The following is an 18,004-nucleotide window of genomic DNA, read 5'->3' as shown; positions in this document are numbered from 1 at the left end:
TCTGCTGCTTTGTTGTGCTGGCCTGCTGCTTTTGTCCCAGGAGTGAAAGGACTGAACATTGCTTTCTGTATTCTGCTTCCAAGGCTCTCCAAGGGCTTGTGTGTGCTAGCCTCCTGTTAAGAAGTCTCAGGGCCATCAAAGACTTCACTTGCCAGTGCCTGGGCTTTTCTGCTGAGAGTCCTGACTTGCCAAGTCGTGCCAAATCCAGTTCCTGGCCCTTGGAAGTGTAACTTGGCAATTTTTGGGAGAAAATCCACACATCAACCCCCAGCTCCTGTTTTCAAAAGAAATGCTCTGCTGCAAAAGATACAGGCATTGCTGCTGCCTGCACAGATGCGTGGTTCCCGCTCAACGCACTGACAACGTCTTAATTCATGCCCCAGCGTGCCATCGCAGCACATCAGACAAATCGCCGCAACTCGAGTCCTGAGCATTTTGACACCAACATCCGTGGAACCCGCTCCGACTCCAACACAGCACCTGCTTCGCAGCAGAGAAACTGACAAATTGCTTGCTTCGCAGCTGTGACATCGATCCAGCACCTGCATCGCTTCCCCAGTGTAGTAAGGACAGATACATCGCTTTGCTTTCCAGCACCTCACCTCCCCTGCGCCTGGCACCGTGTCTTTGGTTTTATGACGCATCTAAGGTACCTATGCTAAAAAGAACACATCCATTGATTTCTATGGACTAAAACTTGCTTAATCTCTTAAAAGTTTTGACTTGTTTATGTTGGATTTTTGTCATTTGGTATTCAGATAAATGTGCCTATTTTCTTAACTGGTGTGGATTCCTTTTGCAAAGTTTTCACTGTGTTTCACTGTGCCTGGGTACAAAACACTTTACACATTGCCTCTGAGATAAGTCTGACTGCTTGTGCCAAGCTACAAAGGGGGTGAGCAGGGGTTATCTTAGCTGTGTGACCCCCTAACCCTGATTAGAGGAAGGGTCCCTATGTGGACAGGGTGCAAACCACTGCTAACTAGAGACCCCACTTCTAAAATATCACATTTTCTGCAAATTCAATTACAAAGGTAAAATGTCACACGCCATGTCTTCTGCTGCTTATTTTTTTAATACAAAGATTGGTGTTTATGAAGTCCTCTCACTTTGTATTCAGAGAAAAAAAGTAAAGTATATGACTCCTGAAGTCTGTAAGGAAAAATGGAGGATATCATTTTTCGTAAAAATAAACAAAATGTAAATAGCCCTAAATGAAATGTACACATTCAGGAGTTAGTAAAGTAAAATGAAGCCCATTTTGTTTTTTGCGATTTTGATGTGTGATGGAAGCAAAGATTTTAGTAGTATCAGAACAAATCAAGACACTTTACTTGGTGATGCGCAAATAATATATTTTCACTGAAACTCTACTTCCACACATTATCATTTGTAAGCAATATAGTCTTGTCTGTAAAACTATATCTGCACAGATTTCGTGACCATTTCAGTGAAAAATGTGCTGTCTGCAAACAGTAATGCACTACCACGCGATGCTTTAGTTACATAAAAAAATTGCTTGCCTCATTTCTGAGTTGAGAAAGTGTGTTGTACTATAAATTGGGTCGTGGTTGTAAAAACATTTGGGAAGCACTGATCTGGAACACAAGCTTTGGCACTGAACCCAGTTCAGTTTTTGTCCAAATCACTGAACAGAATAGACACTGGTGGAATTTTATAATTTATTAAGTTCAGCTTGGATCAAGGTCACTTTATTGCTCTCGTGCGGTTAGACTTATCCACAGCATTCTACAGTGTTGAACTTCATATTGCTTACACAACTTTAAAGTGTTTGGGTCGATGGGCAAAAAAATGAATACATTTTTTGCTTTCTAACAGAAGCCAATCAATCACTATCTCTACCTTTAGGTCAAAATACTGGGTGTCAAATTTGACACAAAATTGTCCTTCTACCCCCATACATTGGCCACTGCTGGCAACTGTTTTTTTTACTACATTCTTTAAAGAGAGTTTAGGACATGTCGCCTGTCTCAATGCTTTTGTACATGCTCTGGTTACATCCAGATTGAATTTATTTTACCTCACTTCATCAGTGTTTGGTAAGTTTGCTTGAACTGGTTCGTAATACTGCAGCCAGGTTGCTGTTGAAAATACTGCATCATGGTCATAACACCATATCCATACACTGCCTCCCAGTGAGAAAAGATTTAAATTTAAATATCTCGTCCTTACATACAGGGCTTTTCATGGTATGGGTCCCAGATATATGAGTGAAAGTGTAAAACATTCTCCAATCAGGTATTTTAAATAGTCAAATGCAAGAGTAAATTCCTAGGATCATGTGGTTGAGAAGAGCTTGGTTTCTCCTTTGCCTTCCTGGCCACAAAACTAAATGATTTTCTGGTTACTTTACGTGTAAATGACAATAAGATTTGCTTCAAATAACAGTTGAAAGCCTGGCTCTTTAGATCTGCTTAACCAATGCTCACATACACTCATTCTGTCTCCTCCTACTCTTGTAGTGAAAGGATGCCCGATCGGGGTATGCGTTGAGCTTAACCATTGACATACTCAACTCATTCATTTAAAACATAGCACTGAACCTGTAATAAATCATTCACATTATTTTAAAAAAAAGAAAACTTTAACCAATTTGACACAGTCAGATTGAAGACCATACCCAGAGAGAGCACCATCCTTCAGATTTCATAAAGCACTAGTGTGAAGGAATAATACAAGTAGGTGACACCTGCTAATGGAGAGGAACATGGGTCACATATCAACCATCAAAAGATTCCAATTCTGGAGAGCTACAGTTACAGGTAATTAACTTTTTTCTTCTCCAGAATTGGATCTTTTCAAAGATTCACATGCTTGAATCAAAAATAACAAGCAATCATTGATATAATACAATTATTTGGGAACGGAGCGTAATTGACAAGAAGGCCTAGCTATATTGACAATGGTGGCATGGAATGGCATGACCAACTGCAGCATTCTTCTGAGCCATAGAGTCTAGGCAATAGAGTAGAGTACATGTTTGCCAGTTTTTAAATGTTGCAGCACAGCAGAGGTCTCCTATTAACACTCCAATAAAAACAAAGCTGTTGGTGTAGACATGCATTTAGCTGAATATGCTGGAATCCGTCCTCGCAAAGGATTGCTAGCCTTATCATGGCAGACACCAAGCAAGCTACACTCCGTTTCAAAAGAGATTGTCCTTTCCTTGGTGGACCATACACTATGAGCCATTGACCACATTTTCTAAATGTGCTCGCTCTGTCCAAGTAAACTTTAAAGCAACTTATGACATCCAGAGTATTATGATTTATTTCTGTAGGACAGGGATTTGTGAATAAAGTTTTAAGCATTACAGGCTTTTTCATGTGAAAATCTGATGGTACTTTAGGTATGAGGCATGGATTAGTTCCTAAAATAATTACTGTCAAAATTGTACATTAGGTTCATTCACTGTAAAAGCCTGAATTTCTCCTACTCTTCTTGTGTAGGTAATGATAATGCATTGAAAGGAAGGAAGCACAAAACACCTTGTAAATGGTTTTTATGCATCTTGTACAGAAAATCAGAAAAGCCCTGATGAGAATCTAGGTATTGATTCCCCTTGATTCAAAACGCGTCGGCACATCTAAGAAGCAAAATAAGACAAAAAGACAAGATCCTGTTTTCAAACAGTTTGAATCAAATTCTGTTTTTGATCAAATATGTCATTAATGTTTTGTTGCTCCTTTTGACTATAAGTATTTGGTCTTAAAATGTTGATAATGATTCACTCATTTGCAATTTATTGAGGTCATAAGTATTTGTTTGTTTCATGTGAAATTGTATATTTAGATGTAGTTTGTTAAGTATGTCCTAGTGATTATGTGGATCTTAAATAGTTTATTGTAAATAATTTGCATAAGTGTTTGTATCTATTGTACAGAAGAGTGGATTATTCTTTCCTTTTCACACATAAAAGATCTAATGAAAATATTTAAAAATTGGAAATCAAAAAGGTATAAATAAAATACCGGGGCAAACAGAAAGAAGTTGTGTTTGGCCATTGAGCAGGAATTATAAAAGCTTAAAAAGAATGTGTGGTTTAAGCAATCTTGTTGTTGACCACATCACTTTAGCATACAGAAATTCTTTTGCGAGATATAAATTTACGCATGGCACTAACATTTGTTTTCATTACTTGGCTGCTGCTGCCTGTGTTGGTGTGTTTACGACTTTGGAGGCACAAGTGTTCTACAGTAATAACGACCACTGTCAACGTCAATGGGGCACATGTATTGGAGAGCTATTAGCTTTGCCAGTGTCTTTTAGCCATGTTGTAAAGCAGTGTGGCTAAAAGTTATTTTTAAATAAACACTATTACATGGGAGGGTTTCAAAACGCTTATAGGCCTATTTAAAATAACTTTTAGCCATGCTGCACAGCAGCCATGGGGCTCTACAACATGGTTTAAGGATGCTGCCAAAGCCAATAGCGCTCACATAGGCGAGACCTACTGGCTTTGGCATGCTTGTTTCTTTCTGAAGTTTCTGTATTAAGTTGGTTAAATGAGTCTCTGGTTCTCTGGATGGGAAAGCTCTGCATTGGTCTGTATAAAAATGGCTCTCAATATTTGAACTTTCTCTGGATTGTAAGCACTGACTTGTACTTGTTGATTGTTAGACCTAAATGTTGAAAAAGTTAAAGAGTATTATCAAGGGAGCTCTCTGTTGCTTCGAATGACCTTCCTTGACCATTGAATCATTAAGGGAGTGAAACATCTGCCATAAGGGAGCACTATGAACTGAAAATGCTCCTGTCCTACTGGGAACCGCAAACAACATTTACGGGCCTACAAGACCAGAATATCAAAATCATTGTCCTGCAGGTCCAACACTACCACCCAGTCTTCAGGACCCAAGGTAGACTGAACCTGGCGTAGCAAAAGCATCTTAAATATGTCAATCTGCAGGAAGGTGTTGAGAGAGCAACAGTTTTACACAGGACAAACACCTTGTTCCTTCTTTGAAACAAGGAAAGGGGGGAGGGGAGAGCAGCACGGGAGTAAAACCCAGTTAAATGCTTCAGCAGCTGGTACCCTATCTATAGCCCTCTGGCTAAAAGGGCATGCAATTTTGTCTGCGAGCAGACATGTGTTTTTTTGTCAGCGACCCTGATGGGGGTGGAAGGTGCAGAGGGTTAGAAAGAAATTAGTGGGAATAGGCATGTTTTACACTTTGGAGGACCCATTTGTTGGCAGTAATGTCTTCCCATACCTGGAGAAAAAGACAGATCCTGCCACCTGTAGAGTGGCTGTGCGCCGGCAAGAACACATCACAGTGGGTTCGAAGTTTTGGCTGCCATGGGGTCGAGGGACTACACTGTGCATTGTCCCTTATGTCCTGAGAATTACCTCTGGGAGCTACAGCCCGATCTCAAAAGGTCAGTGGTGCCTTTAATGGGGCAGTAGGGTCTGGCTACGTTGATATGCCAAACTCCAGGCACACATCTCCTGCCCTCGCTGAAGAGCAAGTGAAGTGGAGTAGGCGCCCCTGTCAGGCTGAAAAACCTCTGTAAGGCTGCTCGTATTAACCTCCATAGTCAGGAGCTACAGGTGAAAGACCTCTGCAGCCATTCTGATCACTATAGCAAAAGAAGCACTAGGGAGAGGGACTAACCCAGTATCTGGTGAAGTAACCAGACTACTGGCTTCCTGGACGTCTTTGTACAGATTGTCCTCATCGTACGGTGGGATAAATGTGTCCCCATCATCTCCAAAAGTCTGCCTTCAGTCTGAATCTGAGTAAAACGTTTGAAGTAGCACCTGTGCATGGCTGAGTGGTAAAGGCAATGTGTCAGATTAGAAGGATTGCCAAAAGGCTGCGCCCCTAAAAGCTTAGAGAGTGGCCTTAAATGAAACTTGTTGAGCTCAGAGTCAGAGATCAGAGTTGTTGCGGAACCCAAGGTGGGCTCGAGAGCCACAGACCATGCCAGGGGGAACGTGCCAACAGAAGTTTAGCTGATGCACTTGTGGATCCTTAGCTGCCCCACGAGGGAACCAGATGCGTGCTGAAAATAGGTAGCATAACCTCGCTAATGGCCTCAATTTGCAGCGACATTGGCAATTGACATGGAGAGTCGGTAGGCATTGGGGCAGCTCAAGGGTTCGGGAGCAAGACTGTTGTCCTTGCGCCTTCTCTGGAGAGTGATAATGGAGGAAGGAGAAGATTTACGCTTCGACTTCTTGTGCTTCATCATTCACTTACCCGAAGACTTCAACTGCATCGATGGCTGCCACAGCAACAGGACCATCCTTTCTACTTCGACCAGTCATGACGCGGAGTCTTGTGGTGTTTTGCAACTGAGCTCTGCCTCGCGATCCCGAACAGCCTTTGGGTTCATCTGGGCAAAGTCACAGGCTCAGAAATCATGCTCTGACCCCGAGATGCATACCTGGTGGAGATCTATCACAGTCGTTTATTTGGGGCAGTCCATACAAGGTTCAAACCATGTTGTTTTACTCGCTAGTACTGTCAATGAAGTTTGTTGCCAGGAGCTAGAAGTGTGACTTCTTGCAAGAAGGAGACAACAGGGAAGTCATCAACTTAAGGACTGCACACTCTAGGAAGATTTCTCCTTGACGTTAACAAGAGCACAGAAGTCAGATGGAGTGGATACCTTCCTGTGCCTCTGCTTTATATTGTGCCTTTTGTGCTTCAAGGGGTGCATGGTTAACTCACAGCACTGCAGTATGAAAAACTGGCTCAAAACCATTTTGCAGCTGACCTCTCACAACCAAGAAGGGGAGTCAACACATAAAGGCAACAGAGACTATGGTGCAGGTGAGGGCTTGTTTCTTCAAAAGCACTGCATACAAAGACATTCGGCACTGTTAACCTGAACTTTAACAACCAGAGCCCTAAGAGCAAGGTTCTAAGGCAGCAGGAGAAAAATGGCTATGCAACTTGCCACTTTCACCTTCTCTTGCACTGTACATGTGTACATGGCCGATAACTCCAAATGAAAGGGTGCCTGCGGAGGTGTTTTCCTGACAGGAGGATGCTTGGTACAGTGCCTGGATACCTTTTAATGCCTTGATGTTCTATCAAATTTCTGTTGTGGGTAGGATTTTCATTACTCTGCATGAATAACAGTTGGCAATTGTGGGACCTTTAACCAAATGTAGAACACAGAGAACAGGAGTCTAGAAGATGACTTGTTTCTAAATGAGGAAGACAATTACGATCTACTGCAAAAAGCAAGTGGCAGGGAGAAAATGGCTTGAAGCCAAACAAATGCAGCATAATTTACCTTAAGTAAAGGTAAAGGCAAAGAGAACCTTCAAAACACCAAAAGAATCTTGAGAAGATAAAATACCAACCCACATAGTGCTGTTCACCAAGTAATGAGTTATGTTTTACAGGATTGTTGTAATACACTTAAGGAGTTAAGAAAACATTTGCAAAATTAAACGCCATGTGAAAATTATGAAAATTTAAGAGCAATGACATTCAAACTATGCATATTTTTATTATCTTATTTGAGGGTCCTTTAATACTCGCCAACTTTTTGCAGATTCTGCACAAAACAGGTTGCAATTTTCTGCAGCATTCTGTACTACTACATTTAATTAAACAGGATTGTTTTGGGTAAAATGTGTGGATATGCTCAAACTGTAAAAATATTTGGATCAATGTTTTACCACAAAGAGAAGCATTATAAAATATACCACAGCCTACTTTTATGCAAAAAAAAGCTTACCTTATCAACATATTTCGTAGAATTGTAAAATCGCAATGTTCACCATTTTCCACTAAACAAATAGGAAACATTTATTAGGTTACAACATAAATACTTTCCAAATCCTGTAGCATATACTACGATCCATTCAATTCACACAAGACCATAACTTTTAAAACATACCAATCATTTTGATTTATTTGGCCAACTATGGGTAACCTCTTGAAACTGGCATTGTTAAAACAAAATAGAAACGAACACTTGTCATAATTCTGCGCAGGTTGCACAAATTCTGAATTTAAAAACATTTGGAAAAAGGACATAGCACTTCGTAGAGTGAAGACCATTAAACTATTGTTCTCACAAACAAAAATTGGGGTTAGACAACTTTTTTTGATGATGGAAAAAAGATTTAATTACTAAATTATATAAACATTGCTTTAAATCGAACAGTATTATGGCTCTAAGAGAGATTCCGTCCAACAGCTCCTGAATAGCATAAAAATAGAGGAATAAAGCAGTTCATGTAACAACATCCAACAAAGGTTTAACACGGTCTAGCGGTTGTATCATCATGCACCATCTAGGAAAGAGAAGCATGTGCAGCATACATTTTTTGTGATGAGAAGTTGTTTAGGTGGGTGTGTCAATAGTATGTTTTACTGTTGGAAGAAAGCTATGGAAGGGGCACAATAAAGAATAAATTGAAGAGCTTATGTATCCATAGTCAAAACAGTGGGGACATGTCAGCAGGGAGTGAGCATTAACAAATAATATCAATGAGCCCTGCTCGCTCTCAATGGGGAACCTAGTAACTAGATTTACTCTTGCTCACCAGCTGGGTCCTTTTTCCTCTGATCAGCATAACTGACCCTACCACTCTACCCTACCCACATCTAATTATGCATTCTCATTAGCAGGCCCATTCGTACTTTGAAATCTGTTTTCCTTTTAGAACCTGCTGCAAATTTGCCCCACATCATAACAGGCACAATTCTACAAGCAACTGTACCAGAAGGCAAATGTTGACAAAGATGAAAATTAGGAAATCTGTTATATCATTAAAAATAGCAATATCAGAACTCAACAGAAGACCAAAGAGATATCAGCCACAACTTCCATTCAATTCAGCTTCTAAATTTGAAGTAAACTCAATTCGGGAGCCAGCTAGCAGTGGTGGTACATATGTGATAAGAAACCAGTTTGAATAAATAGGAATACGGCATAAAATTAAATCTCATGCTTCGAAGTACTTATAAGAACCTTACAAGTTTGGTTTGGCAAGCAATTTCAATTGCCTCACAGAAATAACATCTTGGAATGGTAAGATGGAACTTATATCGACAGTTAAACGTCAAAAGCAATCGTGCTAAACTTATAAAGTTTTATGCTACCTTTTCAGAAATGTCTTTTCTGGGAGTGCAATATTCACCCCGCAGCGTGCGGACAATAGAAGATTGATGCATCTGATGCTGTCTTATACCCTAGTAATACTCAATTGTAAAAGGCTAGGTTTAAAGTTGGTATGCAGAAAGAAAGAATGTGACAGGCACTGACAATGCTGGAACAGACAAAAGGGATGGCAAACTCAAACAGAGATGAAGAGGTGGAGGATACACGGACTCAAATTTGATCCTCTCGGCCAGTATAGAGGCCAACCAAAGCGATAAGTTATGCAACTGTTAAAGTTGTTTATGCAGGGTACACACAGTGAGGCATAATACCTGCATTGGTCGGGCATTGATTTCCCAACCAAAAGCCATTCAGATCACCATCATTTTTTTATAATATCAGGCATCCTCGTGGTAACATTGGACACCTGGTTAATAAGAATCAAGGTTTGGACACTGCCAAGGATGTAAAGGCCAATCATTGGGCAGTTGCCCCAGTGATGTGTTGCAGAGATACACCATGAATGGAACCGCAGTTAAATTCAAAGTCAGCAGTACATATGTACTGTAAGAAAAAGAAATACGTATTCCATTTCATTTCTGGAAAAATGCAAATATAAGACAGGTAAAAATAGCAACAAAGGTTGGATGTACATGAGAGATAAATTGCAAGACAATAAACAAATCAAAACTCCTTGCATTATGCCCAACATGGATGTCAAAAAGAAAAAAAAACCCAATCATTTATTTATTTATTTGTTGTTTTCTATAGCGCAAATCAGAACCAGAGCTTGGGTGTCAGAGCACTTTACATTTCAACCAACTTCGATATTCGCAGATATAAAAAAATTTCACATTACGAGCAAGTCCAAGTAATCACTAACATTGGCATATATTTTTCGATACATCAAACAGAAATAAAGAATAATAATAGAGATCATTAGGTTTTAATCAAGACTGCCATTTCGTGTTTAAATTTAAGATAATAACTTTCCTGATATCTTCGATATCCAAGCTGTTTATAGCATTGTTATGTTAGACTCATTGATACGCTATGGGAGAAATGTACCAATCAGAAAGGATTTTGTCTCCTATTTAAATCGTGGCGCATAGGTGATTATTCTGATAAACGTGGGAGCAAATTCCAAATCCTTGGGGCAGCTCCAGTAAATGCTCGATGGCTGTTTTTTTTTCTTACGGAGTAATGCTAGTTTCAGGAGAAAATCCTTCGCTCCTCTCGAGGGTCTATTGCCTCCGGACAGCGTGATTTTATGGGGTAGGTAATGGGGCGTTTTGTAGTGTATTGCCTTGTGTGTAATGCACACGATTTTTAGCTCTATTTTTACCTCAAATGGAAGCCAGTTGAGCGCTTTCAGATGTGGGGTGATGTGGTCGCATTTTTTTGTTCCTGTTATAAGTCTGGTTGTTGCATTGAGACATGCTTTTAGGGGAGCTGTTGAGATCTTAGGGAGTCCTGATAGAGTTGCGGAGAACAATTGTTACTTACCTGTAAACAGGTGGTTCTCCAGTATTGGTGTCTTTCATAGATTCACATGCTTGAATATTCCCCGTCGTCGAAGTGGGAGTCCCACGGTAAATAAAATAGCAATAATGCTAACAAATATATATATATATATAAATATATAAAGTATCATATAAGTAGTAAAACAGATAAAATATATACTGAAAAACCTTTACAAAGGTTACTACATAGGAATGCATTAGAGAGAAAAAACTCATTTGCAACATATCAGTGTCATTATGTTAGTCCAAACTGCAGCCAATCAGGCTCAAGCACCCTCTAGAACCTTCTGCTCAGAAGCTCAAGCCCTCAGATTTTCGTAGCACTAGTAATAATAGCGCATGAGGAGAAAAGAGCCTCTGAGGGGAGGATGGGTGGGTCGCATGTGAATCTATGAAAGACACCAATACTGGAGAACCACCTGTTTACAGGTAAGTAACAATTGTTCTTCTCCAGTATTAGGGGTGTCTTTCATAGATTCACATGCTTGAATAGAATAGATAGCAGTAACCTCCTAGAGCTGAGATTGCAATATTTCCAAACAATTGAAGAACAATATATAGCATACAAGCAAGGCAATCTCAAGGATGGAGGAGGGAAAGAGGCTCACCTTATTTGAAAAGATGACGAAGCACTGCTTGCCCCACTGCGGTATCCGCTTTGTTGACAGCTTCCAAACAATAATGTCTGGTAAAGGTGTGCCTGCTGGACCATGTCGCTGCACGACAAATCTGGTGTAGAGGCACTCCGGCAAACAATGCGATGGACGACGCCATCGCTCTCGTAGAATGTGCTCTCACTGGAGTAGGTAAAGGCCTGCCAGCCTGCTGATGGCAAAACGATATGGCTGAAGAGAGCCATCGTGTTATTGTCTGTTTAGTCACAGAGTGTCCTTTGCGCAGTAGTCCATATGCTATAAATAGCTGATTGGATTTACGGAAAGGGGCTGTTCTAGAAATGTGGAATTTTAGACAACGTTTGATGTCTAAAGAATGTAGTCGCTGTTCCGCAGGGGATTTAGGATCCGGGAAAAAAGTCTTTAAGAAAACTGGCTCGTTCAAATGGAAGTCAGTAGGTACTTTTGGGAGAAAAGAAGGATTGGTACGAAGTGACACTCCATCAGGTTTGAACTTGCAAATATGGAGGTTTGATGGTGAAAGCGTGCAAGTCACTTACACGACGAGACGAAGTCAAAGCCAAAAGCAAAGCCACTTTCCAGGTTAGAAACTTGAGGTTTGAACGATGAATTAGCTCAAATGGAGGTTTCATAAGTTGTGATAACACCACGTTGAGGTGCCACGCTGGAGGAGGGCGCCTTAACGGAGGGAACTTCCTGAAAAGTCCTTTAAAGAACTGTCGGATGATTCTGGATGAACAGAGAGACGTAGAGCCATCATGACGGTAGCGTGAGATGGCCGCCAAAAAGACTCTCAATGTGGCATGTGAAAGACCAGACTGAGCAAGACTTAAAAAGAACGGTAACAGTTGGTCTGGAGTGGAACTGATAGGGTGTACGTTGGATGCTGCGCACCAATGACAGAAACGTTTCCACTTTAACCTATATGTTTTGATTGTTGATGGAGCTCTAGCTGACGCTAGAATGTCTCTACAGTCTTGAGGTATACTTAAAGAGGCAAATTCAATGAATTCAGGTTCCATGCCCACAATTGAAGCGTTGACGGGTCTGGGTGACAAACTTGTCCGCCGTCCATTGTCAGTAGGTCCGGACGTGGATGGAGACGAATGGGTTTGCATTGGGACATTAGAAGGAGTTCTGAAAACCACGCCTGTCTGGGCCAACGTGGGGCGATTAAAATCAAGCGGCAGGGTTGCCTGCGCATCTTCCACAACGTTCTTGGCACCAATGGGAGTGGTGGAAACGCATAGGCAAATAGGCCGGTCCAATCCATGAGTAGGGCATTGCCGCTGGATTCCGGATGTGGATGCCAACTGGCGAAAGTCTGGCATTTCCGATTCACTGGAGTTGCAAAGAGGTCCATCTTGGGATGACCCCATTGGTGGAACACGAGGTCCAGAGTCGGCTGGTGTAACTCCCATTCGTGAGTGGATGACGCAGACCTGCTTAGGGAATCTGCCAGTATGTTTGACGCTCCCGGCAGATGGACTGCTGTCAAAGAAACGTGGTGACGAAGTGCCCATTCCCAAATCCTTTGGGCAAGACAAGACAGGGGCTGAGATTTTGTGCCTCCCTGTTTGTTCATGTAGTGCATGCTGGTGGTGTTGTCTGTTTGAACCAGCACCGATTCTCCGTGCACCACTGGTAAGAAAGCCTTTAGCGCTAGTAAGATCGCCAGCAATTCTAGCCTGTTGATATGCCAGGTTTTCTGAGTCGCCGTCCACTTTCCTTTGATGGAAAGGTCCAGGAGATGGGCTCCCCATCCGTCCATGGACGCATCCGTGGTCAATGTCAGATCTGGAGTCTAGGTAAGGAAAGAGACCCCTTGGCTCAGATTGGTCCGTTGCTCCCACCAGAGCAGACTGGTCTTCATGCAAGCTGTGACTGTCACTTGGTCGTTGAACGACCCCGACACCTGTCGCCATTGTAGGTCCAATTCCTCCTGAATAGGGCGGGTACGTAACCTGCAATTCGGGATCAGTGTGATACAAGATGATGCCATCCCCAGAAATGATTTTAACATTCGCACTGAAACTGACTTTCTTGATCTGATGGTGGAGACCAGATGAACTATCTTCTGTCTCCGCTCGGTGGAGATGAACGCTTTTGACACGTCCGTGTCTATAACAGCCCCGAGGAATGTCCTGCTTCGCAGAGGTGTGAAATGTGACTTCTTTACATTGATGGTCAACCCTAGAGAATTGAAGAGGGTGAGGCACAAACGTGTGTCGTGATGCAGCTGGCTTGCGGATTGGGATTTTAAAAGACAATCGTCCAGGTAAGGAAATATTTGGACTCCCTGAAGACGCAGATAAGCCATGACCGGGGCCAGAACCTTCGTGAACACACGAGGAGCTGATCTGAGGCCAAACGGTAGGACTTTGAACTGATAGTGATTGTGTCCCACTTTGAACCTCAAGTACTTTCGATGTTGAGGAATGATTGGTACATGAAAATAGGCGTCTTGCAGGTCTATTGTCGTCAAAAAATCGCCGCTGCAGAGAAACCGCAAGACTTCTGACAACGTTAACATGCGGAAGGACTGTTGCTTCAGGAAGAGGTTGAGATACCTCAAATCCATAATGGGACGCCACTCCCCCGTCTTCTTTAGAATGAGGAAGAACCTCGAATAGAAGCCTTTCCCCCGCTGAGATACAGGAACCACTTCGACTGCACCCTTTGTTAATAATAGTTGAACTTGATGTTGCAGTTCTTCTAGATGGGGAGGTGGCGGACCCGAAGGCGGAGATGGAGGAGGAAACTCTGTGAATTCCAAGGCGTGACCCTTGCGCACAATGTCCAACACCCATTGGTCTGATGTTATTTGAGACCACTGAGAGTAGAACTGCGAGATTCGACCTCCAACATCCTGTTGAACTGGCAAGTCATTGTCGTTTGTTGGCGTTGTTGGCACCTCTATAATTGGACTTTCCTCTATAGGGTCTGGATTGTGGTTGACGAGCAGATTGCTGATTTGAGTACCGTTGGTTTCCCTGATTGTACTGGCGGTACTGTGACTGTCCTCCTCGGGAAAAATTGGACGAGGTGCCCCGTCCCCGTGCTGCACGAAAGGGCTGTTTCTTAAATTGTAAGGATCCAAGCGACTTTGCCGTGTCGGTATCCTTCTTTATGGTTTCCAAAGAAGCATCGATTTGGGAACCGAACAAAGATTCGCCATCATACGGCATGTCAATTATCATTGACTGGACCTCTTGTCTGAAAGATGTAGATTTTAACCATCCCTGGCGTCGGAGCGCCGCCGCACTGGCAAGGATACGGAATGCAGTATTCGCCACATCCACAGCACAGTCTATAATCTCCTCCGAAGCTCTTTGACCATCCTGAAGGACCTGGAGCGCTTCCGCTTTGGATGACTCTGGAAGCTGCGCAAGAAAGATGGACATGTCTGACCACATTTGTCGGTCGAAACGACCCAAAATTGCGAGAGCATTCGCAGCACGGGCTGAAGTTGAAGCCATGGACGAAAACTTCTTTCCGATTGCATCCAATCGTCGACCCTCTCTATCGGGAGGGGAAGTGACAGGCGCTGCAGGATTGCGTGCACGACGTTGTGCTGCCTGAGTCACCACTGAGTCTGGCTTTGGATGAGAGAGCAGACAAGCAGGCGAGCCAGTTGGAGCCTTGTACTTTTTCTCCAATCTAGGTATTTGGGCCGGCAAGGAGTTAGGAGCCTTCATAATCTTCTGCCCTTCCTTCCAAATAAATTCTATAATTGGTATGGTATGCACCTGCTTATAAGGCTGATTTTTAAAATCATACAGAAAACATTCTTCGTCACGCTGGACCCTTGACAACTTGAAGCGGTCCGCCGCTTTGTCCATAAGCTTATGAAAACTAGCGATGTCCACAGGAGGTGAATCACTTGAAGTGCCCTGTTGTGGCGAGGGTGTTTGAACCCGATAGTTATCGAATTCCGCCATATAAGGATCCTGCTCACCATCTGAATCCTGATAAACCTCTCCTTCCTCTCTCTCTGGCTCTGAGTCAGTGTCCGTATGTGGATTAGGAGATAGAGGAGCACTCAAATGTACTGACGGAGCAGACTGTCTAGGAGGTGTTTGTAGAGGTTGATGCGAAAGTGCTACATCAGCAGATTCATGAACCGGAGTACCCTGGGGGGTAGGTGGAAAGCGTCTATTGTAATCGTCCAACATGTGTTGGAGGTTAGAGAAAAGTGTCATTGGAATAGACGTCATTGGAATTTGCACGCATTGGTCTTCGTGCTGATCTACCTGCTCAACTTCTTCTTCTTCAGAAGTAGTGTCCTGGCATTTAATGATCAAATCTGATGGACTCCGGGCATCCCCATAAACAGTGTCATCCGGAACTGACTCAGTCTCATGGTCTGACACGAACAACTGAAGTGGCGGTTGTAGAGCAGGGGATTGAAAGTGGAAAGCGGAATCTTCCTCCTTATTGAATGAGGACTGTACAGCAGAAACTGAAGTGTCCAAGGGCACTAAAGGCATGTTGGCGTAGGATGAAGAACTGGAAGTTGCTGTCAACGCAGAGCTCTGCGTAGACGATGACGATTTAGAAGCAGTCGCCGTAGACGGTGAGTCTGTAGGCGTCTCCGTGGACCTAGAAGGCTTAGGCACTACTGTCGCTGATGTGCTCATCGACGAGCTCGTCGACGATGTTGTCGTCGACGATGTAGTAGACGTCGACTGGGCCGTCGACGGTGATTGTGTTGTAGGCGGCATCTTAGACATCGACGGCGCCTTCGTCGACGGCGCCTTCGTCGACGGAATCTTCGTCGACGGAATCTTCGTCGTCGCCGTCATCCTCGTCGTCGACGGGAGCTTCGTCGTCCACGGGAGCTTAGCCATCGACGAGGTCTTCGTCGACGATGGAATTGACGACGATGGTTTCTTCGTCGACGATGGCTTCTTCGTCGACGATATGATAGGGATCGTCGACGGGATTGAAGAAACAGAGGCTTTCGTCGACGTGAGAGCCGTCGTCGAGACTCTCGTCGACGATGACGACGCCGATGTCGTCGTGACTGCAGTCGTAGCCGAAGCCACAGCAGCCAATCTCGTCGTCGGAGTGGTCGTCGACGAGCCCGTCGACGACCGCGCTTTTAAAAGTGTAACCACTTTAATAGAAGCTGGAAAAGACGCCTGAGAGCCAGGTCTCGTGGGCGTAGTTATAACAGGCACAGAAGTAGTAGGTGGCACTGTAGCCACAGTCAAAGCCAGCTTTCTTTTCTTTAGGAAAGGAGATGGTAACTCCTGAACACTGCCACGCTTAGAAGCCACAGAAGAAGGAGCTGACTGAAGGCTTTCTGCGTCAGAAACAACCGTGTCCTTATCTTGAAGGCGCTTAAGCCATAATAGAAGGCGACCCTCCCTGTCCTTAAGGGTTTTAGGATTGAAAGTTCTACATAACCTACAATCAACCACTTTGTGATCAGGATACAGGCAGTAAATACACTTGTCATGAGGGTCCTTCTCAAATAAACGCAATTTCCCACAGGAGGAACAAGGTCTAAATAAAGACTTCTTACTTGACATCTTGTGAAAAACTGAGAAGAGTAGATAAATGGAAAAGAACTGAGCAGAGCTCAGGGAGACTCCCTTCACACGACGTGCGGTAGAAAATCTGAGGGCTTGAGCTTCTGAGGAGAAGGTTCTAGAGGGTGCTTGAGCCCGATTGGCTGCAGTTTGGACTAACATAATAACACTGATATGTTGCAAATGAGTTTTTTCTCTCTAATGCATTCCTATGTAGTAACCTTTGTAAAGGTTTTTCAGTATATATTTTATCTGTTTTACTACTTATATGATACTATATATATATATATATATATATATATATATATATATATATATATATATATATATATATATATTTGTTAGCATTATTGCTATTTTATTTACCGTGGGACTCCCACTTCGACGACGGGGAATATTCAAGCATGTGAATCTATGAAAGACACCCCTAATACTGGAGAATCCATTTTCAATTCTTGATATGACCAGTGCCTGTACTAGCATTTTCAGATCCCAGGATCGAGGAGTGGAGTAAGTTTCTGAAGTAATTCAGATGACAGCGAGCTTTTTTTGCCATTGCGTTGTTGGTTGGTCGCATGTTTAGATCTTTATCCAGTGTGATACCGAGGGATTTGGTTGAATCAACTATCGTTGGGGTAACGTTTAGTGCTGTGAGCATCATGGTCCATTCTTTAATCTTGGCTGAGCTTTTAGGAGGGGAGATCAGATAGCCATTCAACTGTTTTCTTGAGGACTTGACTCAGTGTTCATCTCTTCCGGTGATGATATCTTCATATACAACTGAGTGTAGTCAGCATACATGTGAAAGTAAAAGTTAGCCTTATGCAGTCCCTCTGTTAATGGTTCGCACTATAGGTTAAATAGTGAAGGTGATAGTTGATCCTTGTGGAATCCTAATTTAAATCGAAGATGGTGAGGATAGCTTGTTATCTACCAGGAATCTACGCAATTTGTTCTCTAGGAATGAGTATAACCATTTCAGTACTATTCCCGATAAGCCCATCCCATTTTCCTAATAATGTGGGGTGGTTTACTGTGTCAAATGCCGATGATAGGTCCAGAAGGATCAGGTGACAGGTTTCATTACGGTCGAGGGCTAGCAGAGCGTCATCTATTATGTGTAGGATTGCTGTTTCCGTGCTGTGGTTTGGTCTGAACCCCGATTGGCAGTCATTAAGTAGTTCAAAATCCATGATGTGTTGACTTAGTTGATTATGCG

The 18,004-nt window shown here is 42.8% G+C and overlaps 1 protein-coding gene across 6 annotated transcripts in view; it reads right to left on the bottom strand.

Moving 5' to 3' along the window:
* The window catches only part of SEPTIN7 (septin 7), a 508,515-nt gene that overhangs the window by 71,702 nt on the left and 418,809 nt on the right, over positions 1–18,004 (bottom strand). For all 6 annotated transcript variants that reach the window (XM_086964822.1, XM_086964825.1, XM_086964824.1 and 3 more), the window contains exon 9: positions 7,720–7,771. In XM_086964822.1, coding sequence (XP_086820948.1) covers positions 7,720–7,771 — 52 coding nt within the window. The remainder of the gene's footprint in view (positions 1–7,719; positions 7,772–18,004) is intronic.

The sequence above is a fragment of the Lissotriton vulgaris genome, chromosome 4_1, assembly GCF_964263255.1.
Source record: "Lissotriton vulgaris chromosome 4_1, aLisVul1.2, whole genome shotgun sequence".
NCBI lineage: Eukaryota > Metazoa > Chordata > Amphibia > Caudata > Salamandridae > Lissotriton > Lissotriton vulgaris.
This window is presented reverse-complemented; position numbering and strand designations above follow the sequence as displayed.